Source organism: Scomber scombrus, chromosome 16 (assembly GCF_963691925.1).
Source record: "Scomber scombrus chromosome 16, fScoSco1.1, whole genome shotgun sequence".
Classification (NCBI taxonomy): domain Eukaryota; kingdom Metazoa; phylum Chordata; class Actinopteri; order Scombriformes; family Scombridae; genus Scomber; species Scomber scombrus.
In genome coordinates, this window is record NC_084985.1 from 3,391,671 (window position 1) to 3,406,254 (window position 14,584).

General features: G+C 39.7%; 6 gene segments (V, D, J or C); 5 read left to right on the top strand and 1 right to left on the bottom strand.

Moving 5' to 3' along the window:
• Positions 1 to 3,290: 3,290 nt before the first annotated feature.
• Positions 3,291 to 3,806, top strand: LOC133996806 (Ig kappa chain V region 3547-like). The segment is given in 2 exon segments: positions 3,291 to 3,370; positions 3,478 to 3,806. Coding segments are annotated over 2 exon segments (381 nt in total).
• A 1,562-nt stretch (positions 3,807 to 5,368) lies between these two features.
• LOC133996808 (Ig kappa chain V region 3381-like) lies at positions 5,369 to 5,859 on the top strand. The segment is given in 2 exon segments: positions 5,369 to 5,420; positions 5,528 to 5,859. Coding segments are annotated over 2 exon segments (384 nt in total).
• A 1,676-nt stretch (positions 5,860 to 7,535) lies between these two features.
• Positions 7,536 to 8,017, top strand: LOC133996809 (Ig kappa chain V region 3381-like). The segment is given in 2 exon segments: positions 7,536 to 7,587; positions 7,695 to 8,017. Coding segments are annotated over 2 exon segments (375 nt in total).
• Positions 8,018 to 9,698: 1,681 nt separating this feature from the next.
• LOC133996810 (Ig kappa-b4 chain C region-like) lies at positions 9,699 to 10,944 on the bottom strand (the record flags this gene model as incomplete). The annotated part of the segment is given in 2 exon segments: positions 9,699 to 10,024; positions 10,911 to 10,944. Coding segments are annotated over 2 exon segments (360 nt in total), but the record flags the coding sequence as incomplete, so codon positions are not given.
• A 799-nt stretch (positions 10,945 to 11,743) lies between these two features.
• Positions 11,744 to 12,225, top strand: LOC133996811 (Ig kappa chain V region K16-167-like). The segment is given in 2 exon segments: positions 11,744 to 11,795; positions 11,903 to 12,225. Coding segments are annotated over 2 exon segments (375 nt in total).
• A 1,580-nt stretch (positions 12,226 to 13,805) lies between these two features.
• Positions 13,806 to 14,289, top strand: LOC133996812 (Ig kappa chain V region K-25-like). The segment is given in 2 exon segments: positions 13,806 to 13,857; positions 13,958 to 14,289. Coding segments are annotated over 2 exon segments (384 nt in total).
• The last annotated feature ends 295 nt before the right edge of the window (positions 14,290 to 14,584 follow it).

The following is a 14,584-nucleotide window of genomic DNA, read 5'->3' on the forward strand; positions in this document are numbered from 1 at the left end:
AAGAAGAAGGAAAGAAGAAAGGGAGTAAGTAAAGGAAGGACTGAAGGACAGAAGAAAGAAGGAAGGTAGGAGGGGAGGGAGGGAGGGAGTGAGGAAAGAAGGAAGGGGGAGGGAGGGAGGAAGAAGGAGTGAAAGGAGGAAGGAAGGGATGAAGAAGGAAGGGAGGGAGGAAGGAAGGACAGACTGAAGGAAGGAAGGGAGGAAAGAAGGAACAGTCACAACAGACGGGGTCAAGACCCGGGAAGAAGACACGAAGGTTAATCTTGGCATGTGGTGACAATAGTATAGTTTAGTTGACGTTATATTCTATTGTAGACTGTTAAACTCCGCTCTTTCTTTGCCATGGAAATTCAGAAACACAGCAGTTAGGTAGACAGCCAGAGTCTGCAGAATTCGCACAAAAACAATCAAATATCCAAAAAATGTCCATAAAAGTTACTGTCAAGTGATGACAATAGGATAGTTGATGTTATAGACCATTGTAAACTGTTAAACATCTGGGGGGGGGGGGGGGGGGGGGGGGTGTTTTGGGGGGGGGTTTACAACTGTGAACTTTAATTTGTGCCACCTTGCTGAGCTCCAGGCTTTTAAACTTTAAAACTTTACAGCTCCGCAATTAGCTGCCAACTCTGAGAGCCTAAAGGCCTCGGGACTCAGTTAAACTCTCTAACTTCACCTGAAAAAGAGGTGAAGGGTTCAACAGAGATCAGGGTTCAGGATATATGTGATATGGACTTTAAGGTTCAGTGTGTAGAATATAGCGGCGTCTAGTGGAACAGACCTGACAGAAATGGAATATAATATTCATAAGTATGTTTTCATTAGTGTTTAATCACGTGAAAATAGGAATCGTGTTTTTTCTACCTTAGAATCAATCAATCTTTATTTGTATAGTGCCAAATCACAACAAAGTTAACTCAAGGCACTTTAGTAGAGCAGGTCTAAACCGTACTCTTCAGGTTTAATTTTAAAGAGACCCAACATTCCCACATGAGCAGCACTTGGCGGCAGTGGCAAGAAAAAACTCCCTTTTAACAGGAAGAAACCTCAGGCAGAACCAGGCTCAAAGTGGGAGAACATCTGCCTCGACCGGTGAGGAGAGAGAGGAAGGATAGGAGAGAGAAGCACATTGAAAATAAACATTGAAGCTAGTAGGTCCGGGACAGGAATCTGTCACCCGGACGTCTACAGGCCCAGATTACCTGTGAGACGAGAAAGCACAGACAACTCCGGGGAACAAGTTTAAGTTATTGAATGCATTAATAGTACATGAATGTTAATGGATATAGATGGATGGATAGAGAGAGAGAGAGAGAGAGAGAGTGAGGAGCTCAGTGCATCATGGGAGTCCCCCGGCAGTCTAAGCCTATAGCAGCCTAAATTAGGAGCTGGAACCGGCCCTAACTATAAGCTTTATCACAAAGGAAAGTTTTAAGCCTACTCTTAAATGTAGAGAGGGTGTCTGAATCTGGGAGATGGTTCCATAGGAGAGGAGCCTGATAACTGAAGCCTCCCATTCTACTTTTAGAGATACTAGGAACCACAAGTAGGCCTGCATGCTGGGAGCGTAGTGTTCTGGTAGGTACATAAGGGACTATAAGCTCTTTAAGATATGATGGAGCCTGACCATTAAGAGCTTTGATGGTAAGGATGAGCCATTTATATCTATATAGTGAGCCTGCCATGTTCTACAGTAGACCAAAATGGACAAACCCAACACTGGCTCTAGAAAGGGCCTTTAATGTTTTTCACGAGTTGAATGGCCACCGTAGGTCCTCATACACAATCACAAACACAAGGATAAAAACTATTTATCAGGACTGGGGACAATGGACTTACTGGTATACAGATGTGAAGGACGCCATGTGTTACCCGGCTGCCTGGTTTGTACATTTATCTTGAGAAAAGATTGATTTTTGTACATTTAATACATTGGAAACACTATCGTCATTAAGAGAGCTTAATATAATTATCATAATAACAATAAAGCTGCAAACATCAAGGACTTAATGAACATATCAGAGTGAGAGCAGTATAGCAGAGTCCCAGTGAGTCAGATCAGGACTGACTGAGGCTCTGCTAATCAGGACAGCTCCACTCTGGAGGGGGGCAGCACCGTCAGGGTGGGGGCGACTCGACCCACTGGAGGAGGAGACAGAGAGACAACATGAAGAAAATTCATACAAAGATAAAATAAACTCCACCCTGTTGGTTGCAGCAGAGAAGGCAGCTGGTTCTGTTGGTCTTTCTCAGATTGGATGAAACTGGTCTTCAGTGTTTCACTTCCCTCTCTGAGCTCAGTAACCATGGAAACAGACAGGCATCACTGATGAAGCATGACAACAGACAGGTTTCAGTACTAAAGATAAAAAATCTCAAGCAAAAAAACTCCTACTTTAAGGAGCAAACTTAAACATCAGTGTGAAACCATTTAATACAATGTATTACAGAATAAATGAAATACATACATGAGTTTTTCTGCCGATTTACACATTTATCACTATTGAACCATCAAAACAGAGCGACTTCACTCACAAAAAGATTGATTGAGATTGAGTTAAACACGGCAAATGTTCCCAGATAATGCACTCAGTGAGTGCATGTTTTGCACATTTATTCAAATGAAATTATATAATAATTATGTTTCAATTACCCAAAAATATTTTTTTATTCATTGTGGAAACAGAAAAACATTTAATTATATGTCAAAATAAGCAGTAATCAGCTGCAAATTTTAAGAAAAGTATAAACAATTAAGAAAAGTCGAAAATATTTATCAGTGAAGAGTTAGAAGTAGACCAAAAGTCCACCACACTCATACAAACTTACTGAGTCATCGTTTTAAAACCTGTCATTGTAGAGACACGGCTCTCCGAATTTGACACAACAAACTCAACAAAAACAGTTCCTGCTTTCAAGAAATCCTTTCACATTATATAAATGAAACAATGACAGATTTGTTGACAATTATTAACATTTCTCATATAAAAGATTTTGTTAAATTTGTCGCCAGTATTAAATTAAACCAGACCAAAGATGTTCTGACTGAAAAATTGTCTGAAGTCATCAAACCAAATCTACATAAAATGGTCACTAAATCATAATGTGTCAATACTTTAATAATTTTATTTATCCATTGAGAAACATCATCAGAGTACTGAGAGTCAGTCAGAGCATTTCCATAGAGAGCCACTTTGCATCAGCAGCACCATGCACCAGTGCTCTGGGAGAGTTTATAGTCCTGAGAGTTGAACACTGGATGACTGACAGCTGTCCTTCATGACAACAGAAGCCACAGAAATCCTCCTCATCAAAAACATGACTTTGATCTCCGTCCTCATCTGGACTCTCCTCTGCTGCTGCTTCATAGGTAAAGTCCAGAGAATCAAACTCCTCTCCTCTATGAACATCCGTCCATCTGAAATGAAGCCAACAAAACCATGATGCTGCTTTATGTTTTTGTCTCTATATCCTCAGAGTCCAGAGGTCAGATCACAGTGACTCAGCCTGCAGCAGTGAGATCTGCTCTGGGAGGATCTGTCACTATCAACTGTAAAGTCAGTCATGATGTTTTTGTTGGGAGTTACCATGACCAATACTGGTACCAACAGAGAGATGGAGAGACTCCTAAACTGTTTATATATGGTTCTAAATATCGAGCATCAGGGATTCCAGGTCGTTTTACAGGCAGTGGATCAAACTCTGACTTCACTCTGACCATCAGTGGAGTTCAGACTGAAGATACAGCAGTTTATTACTGTAACAGTCAGCATTATATCAACAGTCAGCATATGTTCACACAGTGAAAAAGCGTCGTACAAAAACCTCCCTCAGTCAGACTGAACAGAAACTGAACTGACTGCTGCAGCTGGAAGCTACTGCAGAGACTGATACAGTTCACTGAACATACACACAGATATGATCCTATAACATATTATAGATAATATTCATAATTATTTTTCATTATTGTTCTCAGTGATACAAACAAAGTCACAACTTTCAGACTGTGACTTTTTTATGTGGGTTTTTTTCTGCTGATCTACACATTTATCACCACTGAACCATCAAAACAGACAGACTGCACTCACAAAATGAATCCTCCTAATACAATTTGACATTAAACCAGTGATATTATGGTATTAACTGGTTACATGAGGATGAGACATCTCAGTAGATTGTCATGGTTGGTTCAGTGTCTTTACTTTCCTTCCTTACTATTTTCCAACAGATGTCCTCAGACTTTTTTAGTGAAGGCTGGACTGTGTGGGAGAGGGTTTATTGTGAGTTGGACTTTTTTAGAAAGACTTAAGTATTACATTAGCAGACTTTATTAGTTGGTCTTTTCTCTGTCTTCCAGTCTGTCTGTGTGTGTTGTGAGTGTGTATGTCTCTGTTCAGCTTTTCCCTCCACACTTTCCCTGCACACCTGCCCTGCATCATGTTCATCAGCCCTGCTCTGCTCCCAGTGTCTTTCCCAGCCAATCACTCCAAGCCTGCACTTGTGTCTAGTCACCTGTTCCCCATTCCCTCATTAGTTCAGACTGCATTCAGCATTGTGTTTTATCCAGTCAGCTAGTTTTCTCTCCTTTTCAATCCTTTAAAAAAATACAAAAATGTGTGTGTAAAATGATGACTGTTATGACCCTCTAAAGGAGGTCATTATAAAGAAGGCCAAACATAATGCAAAAGTCAAAAGTGTCAAACATTCAACCAATTTATTAAGAAAGTAACCAACAACTTATAACAAAAACTGATTGGTCGGCCAAACTGAATTAAAAGAAGAGAAGACACGCAGACCAGTCCACAAAGGGTCAAAGGATCTGGGCTCTCCCCTCCAACATAAATCCACAAAGACACTAAAGCTCAGAAAACAGTACTACAAGACCCACCAAACAAACAGAAAACTAACAAATGTAAAGAACTAAAACATGGTCAAAACAACACAAACTGCTGCTGCCAATGCTGGGAAGTGGAAGAGAGCATGAGACAAATTTCTCCCCCTCTATATCAGTCCTTCCTCAATCAGACTGCATCAGGACTTAGTAGAAAACACAGAACATTATAAAAGTAATTTCCCAGCTTGGGATCAATATAGTCTGTCTAATCTATCTACGTTTCTATCTAAGGAGATTCATGCAATACCAAATCTATACAGCAGGGGGGAGTATGTAATAGTGACATGAAATGATAAAATCCCTCTGAACTTCTCTGAAAGTCAGTCAGAGCATTTCCATAGAGAGCCACTTTGCATCAGCAGCACCATGCACCAGTGCTCTGGGAGAGTTTATAGTCCTGAGAGTTGAACACTGGATGACTGACAGCTGTCCTTCATGACAACAGAAGCCACAGAAATCCTCCTCATCAAAAACATGACTTTGATCTCCGTCCTCATCTGGACTCTCCTCTGCTGCTGCTTCACAGGTAAAGTCCAGAGAATCAAACTCCTCTCCTCTATGAACATCCATCCCTCTGAAATGAAGCCCATAAAACCATGATGCTGCTTTATGTTTTTGTCTCCGTATCCTCAGAGTCCAGAGGCCAGGTCACAGTGACTCAGCCTGCAGCAGTGAGATCTGCTCTGGGAGGATCTGCACCCATCAGCTGTAGGACCAGTCAGAATGTTCAGTTTTGGAGCAACTACCATCTTTTATCCTGGTACCAACAGAGAGATGGAGAAACTCCAAAACTGCTTATTACCAGGTCTACTTATAGAGAATCAGGCATTCCAGGTCGTTTTACAGGCAGTGGATCAAACTCTGACTTCACTCTGACCATCAGTGGAGTTCTGGCTGATGATGCAGCAGTTTATTACTGTCAGAGTCAGCATCATATCAACAGTCAGTATGTGTTCACACAGTGAAAAGGCGTCGTACAAAAACCTCCCTCAGTCAGTTTGAACAGAAACTGAACTGACTGCTGCAGCTTGAAGCTACTGCAGAGACTGATACAGTTCAATGAACACACACACAGATATGATCCTATAACATATGAAAAATAATTATGAATATTATCTATAATGATTGTTCTCAGTGATACAAACACAATCATATCTTTCAGACTGTGACTTTGTGACTTTTTTATGTGTGTTTGTTTCTGCTGATTTACACATTTATCACCACTGAACCATCACAACAGACACACTGCACTCACAAAATGAATCCTACTAATACAACATGACATTAAACCAGTGAAATTATGGTATTAACTGATTACATGAGGATGAGACATCTCAGTAGATTGTCATGGTTGGTTTAATGTCTTTAATTTCCTTCTTTACTATTTTCCAACAGATGTCCTCAGACTTTTTTAAGTGAAGGCTGGACTGTGTGGGAGAGGCCTTATTTTGAGTTGGACTTTTTTAGAAAGACTGAGGTATTACTTTAGCAGACTTTATTAGTTGGTCTTTTCTCTGTCTTCCAGTCTGTCTGTGTGTATTGTGAGTGTCTCTGTTCAGGTTTTCCCTCCACACTTTCCCTGCACACCTGCCCTGCATCGTGTTCATCAGCCCTGCTCTGCTCCCAGTGTTTTTCCAAGCTAATCACTCCCAGCCTGCACTTGTGTCCAGTCACCTGTTCCCCATTCCCTCATTAGTTCAGACAGCATTCAGCATTGTGTTTTATCCAGTCAGCTAGTTTTCTCTCCTTTTCAATCCTTTAAAAAAAATACAAAAATGTGTGTGTAAAATGATGACTGTTATAACCCTCTAAAGGAGCTCTTTACAAAGAAGGCCAAACATAATGCAGAAGTCAAAACTGTGAAACATTCAACCAATTTATTAAGAAAGTAACCAAAAACTTATAACAAATACTGATGGGTTGGCCAAACTGAACAAAAAGAAAAAGACACAGACCATTCCACAAAGGGTCAAAGGATATGGGCTCTCCCCTCTAACATAAATCCACAAACACAATAAAATTCAGAAAACAGGACTACCAGACCCACCAAACAAACAGAAAACTAACAAAGGTAAAGAACTAAAACATGGTTAAAAAAACACAAACTGCTGCTGCCAATGCTGAGAAGTGGAAGAGAGCATGAGCCAAATTTAGCCCCTCTATATCGATCCTTACACAATCAGACTGGATCAGGACTTAAGAGAAAACACAGAACATTATAAAAGGAGATTCATGCAATACCAATCTTATCCAGCACGGGGGGGAGTATGTAATAGTGACATTAAATGATAAAATCCTTCTGAAATTCTCTAGAGACAAATTCAGTGTTTGAAGACTCATTTAACACGTAACATGTGACAGCAGATATTAGTGTAACAATATGTTTGGACACATTATTTGATGAATAGATCTTTATTATTTACAGACGGTATCAACATTTCAGCAAGCAATATAAATAAAACATTGAAAACGTGATGATTCTGATAATCAGTCAGAACATTTCCATAGAGAGCCACTTTGCATCAGCAGCACCATGCTCCAGTGCTCTGGGAGAGTTTATAGTCCTGAGAGTTGAACACTGGATGACTGACAGCTGTCCTTCATGACAACAGAAGCCACAGAAATCCTCCTCATCAAAAACATGACTTTGATCTCCGTCCTCATCTGGACTCTCCTCTGCTGCTGCTTCACAGGTAAATTCCAGAGAATCAAACTCCTCTCCTCTATGAACATCCGTCCCTCTGAAATGAAGCCCACAAAACCATGATGCTGCTTTATGTTTTTGTCTCTGTATCCTCAGAGTCCAGAGGCCAGTACACAGTGACTCAGCCTGCAGCAGTGAGATCTGCTCTGGGAGGATCTGCAACCATCAGCTGTAGAGCCAGTCAGAATGTTCATGGTTCAAACTGTTTAGCCTGGTACCAACAGAGAGATGGAGAAACTCCTAAACTGTTCATTACCTATGCTACCACTCGAGAATCAGGGATTTCAGGTCGTTTTACAGGCAGTGGATCAAACTCTGACTTCACTCTGACCATCAGTGGAGTTCAGGCTGACGATGCAGCAGTTTATTACTGTCAGAGTTTCCACTATCCCAACAGTCAGTATGTGTTCACACAGTGAAAAAGCGTAGTACAAAAACCTCCCTCAGTCAGACTGAACAGAAACTGAACTGACTGTTGCAGCTGGAAGCTACTGCAGAGACTGATACAGTTCACTGAACACACATAAACTTAGTAGTTGATGCTACAGTAACTTCAGTTTTTAATATTATATTATAATTTTATATGTTGTTAGGTTAGTAATCTGGAAATGAACGTGGTCAAAACAAAAATAACTTATAATACAAACAAAACCAAGGGGAGGTAACAACATTGCCTCTATATTTCTTATCAACCAGCCTGTGGAGGTAGTAGAACATGAAGTACTTATGCACAATAATTGATCAGACTCTAAGTTTTAATTAAAACTCAGAGTATTATTAAGAGAACCATCTAGCTACAGTTTTTAATCAGGAAACTGAAGAGCTTTGGTGTTCAACAAATACTTGAGATGGCATACAGCGGCCTAGTTTAAAGCATTTTACATTTAATATTATTACTTGGTATGATAGCTTGAGTGTGAAAAACAGAAACAAGCTTTCAAGAATTGTTCATATTACAGGGAATGTGATTGGCCAGTCACAACAAACAGTTCTGCACTATATTTAATACAGCAGTACTCAGGAAGGCCAGACTCATATCTGGAGATGTTTCTCATCCACTAAACGTAGAGTTTGAGTTGCTCCCATCCGGCCGTCGATTCAGAGCCCTGAGGGTGAGCAGGAACATGTATAAGAGGTATTTTATCCCTTATGCCACACATGCACTGAATGTAAAGTGAGTCAGCAATGAACTCAAGAATGCATTATTTTTAATGATAACTATTATTATTATTATTATTATTATTATTAAAGACAACCTTTAATAGGTTTATACTTATTACAATGGCTGCTGCTGTTGTCCTGCCCCTTTGCACAATTGTCAGTTGTATGTTTTGTTTTGTTTTCTTTTTTTTCATGTTGTGTATTGTTGGTGTATGTTTGTAATGTCCTTATGATATGATGTGTATTGTTTGCATTTTTAATGTATTGGATGAAACCGAAAACATATTATCACTTAGGTGGACAATAAGTCAATTCAATTCAATTCAATTAATGCCATCTTAGTTACAAATAGTCACTTGTTGGATCTTCCCCTGTGTCTCCACTACTTTTTTTTATTTGAAATTGAAACTCTGGTTGCTGAGAATAATAAACACATCAGTATCTTAGATATCTGCAAAAACTCCCATCATAAAATCCTCCTATATGCAGACGACATCATAGTGTATATCATAAAATCATTACCTCCAATTCATTAAGTTTATAATCAGTAATGAATCAAGACAAGTCATGTTTGACTTTGTTGTCATCTTTTTAAATGTATTTATATTGCAGGGTTTACAGAAAACTAAATCTTCTTGTTAAGATAGATTCATTTGACTACGACGCTACTTTTGTGACATGAATCAAATTTTTGAAATTTGTGAAAAATACAGCAAAGAAATGAACTCATAAGACATATCACCTTAATAAAATAATGTGAGATGGAAACTGCTGATTTAATGTAATATTTATTGTTTTAAAATGTTAACAATACAACAAGCATGAAGACATTAATGTTGAAACACACCATGAGAAAGGAACACAAGGAGAAATAGTTGCAGAGATCAGAGTGAGAGCATTAGCAGAGTAAAACCAGTAGCAGAGTCCCAGTGAGTCAGATCAGGACTGGGGACACTGGTCTCTCCTCAGTGTCTCTGAGAGTGGAGTCTGGGAGCCCTGGGTGGCCTCACAGGTCACAGAGCCCACCTTCCTCCACTGGTCTGCAGTGAGCCTCAGGGTGCTGCTCCAGCTGTAGTGGCCGTCCTTCTGAAGCACCGCGGGGCTCCTGCTCTGCTCCAAGCTGCTGCTGCTGCCGTCCACCTTCCAGGCCAGACTCCAGTCTGAGGGGAAGCCCTTGTTGGCCAGACACATGAGCGTGGCCTTGCCCTGCTTTAGCTCCTGACTGGAGGGGGGCAGCACCATCAGGGTTGGGGCGACTCGACCCACTGGAGGAGGAGACAGAGAGACAACATGAAGAAAGTTCATAAAAGAGAAAATAAACTCCACCCTGTTGGTTGCAGCAGAGGAGGCTGCTGGTTCTGTTGCTCTTTCTCAGATTGGATGAAACTGGTCTTCAGTGTTTCACTTCCCTCTTTGAGCTCAGTAACCATGGAAACAGACAAGCATCACTGATGAACCAAGACAACAGACAGGTTTCGGTACTAAAGATAAAACATTTCAAACTGAAAACTCCTTCTTTAGTTGAAGTAATAGACTTAAACATCAGTGTTAAACCATTTAATGTTATGTATTAAAGAAGGAATTAAACACTTTTACTTGAGTATGTGCGAGTTTTGTGAGTTTGTGAGTTGCACCCCCTCCCATTTACACATTTGTCAATACTGAAGTATCAAAACAGACAGACTGCACAACTGACAAATATTTGAACTGCTGGAATACTTTTTCAGGTTACAAAGTTAATGCTTCTAAATAAGCATGTGCTTAAATTACCTCAAAAGATGTTATGGTATTCATTGTCTATAGTGAGAATACTAATTATGATTAAATTAATGTATCTGAGAGGAAGACACATGAAATGTTTCCAGTTAATGAGAACAAAATTACAAGTCAAAACATTGTCTTCAACATGCAGATGTACTTCTAAGGAACATTAAAAATGATAAGAATATAAAAACTGTCTTAATTCAAAATTCTGTGTAGCTAAGCAGTTTTTAGTTCTATGTATTTTCATCTGTATTACAGTGAAGCCTGTAGTGATCACTGCAAAAATATTACATTTATAAAACTACAATCCAAAATATTTAAGAATGTATTGACCAGAAATAGAATAAGTGATGAATCTGAGTTCATGTAGAAGTTAAAGGTACTTACAGTTAACCTCCAGTCTGGTTCCTCCACCAAAAGTCCACCACAGTGATACAAACTCATTGAGTCGTCGTACAAAAACCTCTCACTGTAGAGAGACACGGCTCCCTGACTTTGACACAAACAAACTCATTAAAATAAGACTCTTGTTTTTAACATTTTTAATGTAATTTTTTTTTTTAAAGAAAGGGACAAATTTCATGATTGCATCATTTTATTTCACATTAATACATTTTAAATTCAATTTATATTATTTGTTCTGGTAATATGTTTAAGTATAATAAATTACATTCTATAAAAAAGTAGCTTTCAATTCACATAAAGCCAAACCACATTTAATGATTCACTGACGCATCCTAATCAATTTTCTGATCAATTGATTAAACTGCATTATCTCTATTATTGCACTTAAAAAAAACATATTTTATTTTTTTCCGATTATTTTCATTTTTTTAACAGTTAATCAGTTGTTTACATATATATTGTAAAACTAATCTGAAACTAAAATTGATCTTTTCAATATTAAATTAAATCAGACAGAAGATGTACTGAAAGACAATGTGTCTGCAGTCATCAAACTAAACATACTCAAAATGATCCCTGACACAGTTAATCAATACTCTAATAACTTGATTGATCCATTGATTAAACAGCATCATCAGCGTAATCCAAGTCCCTGTTGGAGTCAGTCAGAGCATTTCCATAGAGAGCCACTTTGCATCAGCAGCACCATGCTCCAGTGCTCTGGGAGAGTTTATAGTCCTGAGAGTTGAACACTGGATGACTGACAGCTGTCCTTCATGACAACAGAAGCCACAGAAATCCTCCTCATCAAAAACATGACTTTGATCTCCGTCCTCATCTGGACTCTCCTCTGCTGCTGCTTCACAGGTAAAGTCCAGAGAATCAAACTCCTCTCCTCTATGAACATCCATCCCTCTGAAATGAAGCCCACAAAACCATGATGCTGCTTTATGTTTTTGTCTCCGTATCCTCAGAGTCCAGAGGCCAGTACACAGTGTCTCAGCCTGCAGCAGTGAGATCTACTCTGGGAGGATCTGCTACCATCAGCTGTAGAGTCAGTCAGGATGTTTATAGTAGCAACCGCTTATTCTGGTTCCAACAGAGAGATGGACAATCTCCTAAACTGTTCATTACCTATGCTACCACTCGAGAATCAGGCATTCCAGATCGTTTTACAGGCAGTGGATCAAAGTCTGACTTCACTCTGACCATCAGTGGAGTTCAGGCTGAAGATGCAGCAGTTTATTACTGTCAGAGTCGCCACTATCCCAACAGTCAGTGGGTGTTCACACAGTGAAAAAGCGTCGTACAAAAACCTCCCTCAGTCAGACTGAACAGAAACTGAACTGACTGCTGCAGCTGGAAGCTACTGCAGAGACTGATACAGTTCACTGAACACACACACAGATATGATCCTATAACATAGGTTCGTTTCTGCTGATCTACACATTTATCACCACTGAACCATCAAAACAGACAGACTGCACTCATAAAAGAAATCCTCCTAATACAACATGACATTAAACCAGTGATATTATGGTATTAACTGGTTAGATGAGGTTGAGACATCTCAGTAGATTGTCATGGTTGGTTCAGTGTCTTTACTTTCCTTCCATACTATTTTCCAACAGATGTCCTCAGACTTGTTTAGCGAAGGCTGGACTGTGTGGGATAAGGCTTATTTTGAGTTGGACTTTTTTAGAAAGACTGAAGTATTACTTTAGCAGACTTTATTAGTTGGTCTTTTCTCTGTCTTCCAGTCTGTGTGTGTTGTGAGTGTGTCTGTTCAGCTTTTCCCTCCACACTTTCCCTGCACACCTGCCCTGCATCATGTTCATCAGCCCTGCTCTGCTCCCAGTGTCTTTCCCAGCCAATAACTCCCAGCCTGCACTTGTGTCCAGTCACCTGTTCCCCATTCCCTCATTAGTTCAGACAGCATTCAGCATTGTGTTTTATCCAGTCAGCTAGTTTTCTCTCCTTTTCAATCCTTTATAAAAAATACCAAATTTTGTGTGTAAACTGATGACTGTTATGACCCTCTAAAGGAGCTCATTATAAAGAAGGCCAACCATAATGAAAAAGTCAAAAGTGTCAAACATTCAACCAATTTATTAAGAAAGTAACCAACAACTTATAATAAAAACTGATGGGTCGGCCAAACTGAACAAAAAGAAGAGGAGACACACAGACCAGTCCACAAAGGGTCAAAGGATCTGGGCTCTCCCCTCCAACCTAAATCCACAAACACACTAAAACTCAGAAAACAGGACTACCAGACCCACCAAACAGACAGAAAACTAACAAATGTAAAGAACTAAAACATGGTTAAAAGAACACAAACTGCGGCTGCCAATGCTGGGAAGTGGAAGAGAGCATGAGCCAAATTTCTCCCCCCTCTAAATCAGTCCTTCCTCAATAAGACTGGATCAGGACTTAGGAGAAAACACAGAATATTATAAAAGGAAATTCATGCAATACCAATCCTGTCCAGCAGGGGGGAGTATGTAATAGTGACATGAAATGATAAAATCCTTCTGAACTTCTCTACAGACAAATTAAGTGTCTGAAGTCTCATTTAACACAGTACCATGTGACAGCAGATATTAGTGTAACAATATGTTTGGACACATTATTTGATGAATAAATCTTTATCATTTACAGATGGTATCAACATTTCAGGAAGCAATAAAAATAAAACATTGAAAACATGTGGATTCTGATAATCAGTCAGAGCATTTCCATAGAGAGCCACTTTGCATCAGCAGCACCATGCTCCAGTGCTCTGGGAGAGTTTATAGTCCTGAGAGTTGAACACTGGATGACTGACAGCTGTCCTTCATGACAACAGAAGCCACAGAAATCCTCCTCATCAAAAACATGACTTTGATCTCCGTCCTCATCTGGACTCTCCTCTGCTGCTGCTTCACAGGTAAAGTCCAGAGAATCAAACTCCTCTCCTCTATGAACATCCGTCCCTTTGAAATGAAGCCCACAAAACCATGATGCTGCTTTTGTCTCTGTATCCTCAGAGTCCAGAGGCCAGTACACATTGACTCAGCCTGCAGCAGTGAGATATGCTCTGGGAGGATCTGCACCCATCAGCTGTAGAGTCAGTCAGAATGTTTATTTTGGGAGCAACTACCATTATTTGGCTTGGTACCAACAGAGAGATGGAGAAACTGCTAAACTGCTTATTACCAGGTCTACTTATAGAGAATCAGGGATTCCAGGTCGTTTTACAGGCAGTGGATCAAACTCCGACTTCACTCTGACCATCAGTGGAGTTCAGGCTGAAGATGCAGCAGTTTATTACTGTCAGAGTTTCCACTATCCCAACAGTCAGTATGTGTTCACACAGTGAAAAAGCGTCGTACAAAAACCTCCCTCAGTCAGACTAAACAGAAACTGAACTGACTGTTGCAGCTGGAAGCTACTGCAGAGACTGATACAGTTCACTGAACACACACACAGATATGATCCTATAAAATATTATAGATAATATTCATAATTATTTTTCAAGATTGTTCTCATTGATACAAACACAGTCACATCTTTCAGACTGTGACTTTGTGACTTTTTTATATGGGTTCGTTTCTGCTGATCTACACATTTATCACCACTGAACCATCAAAACAGACAGACTGCACTCATAAAAG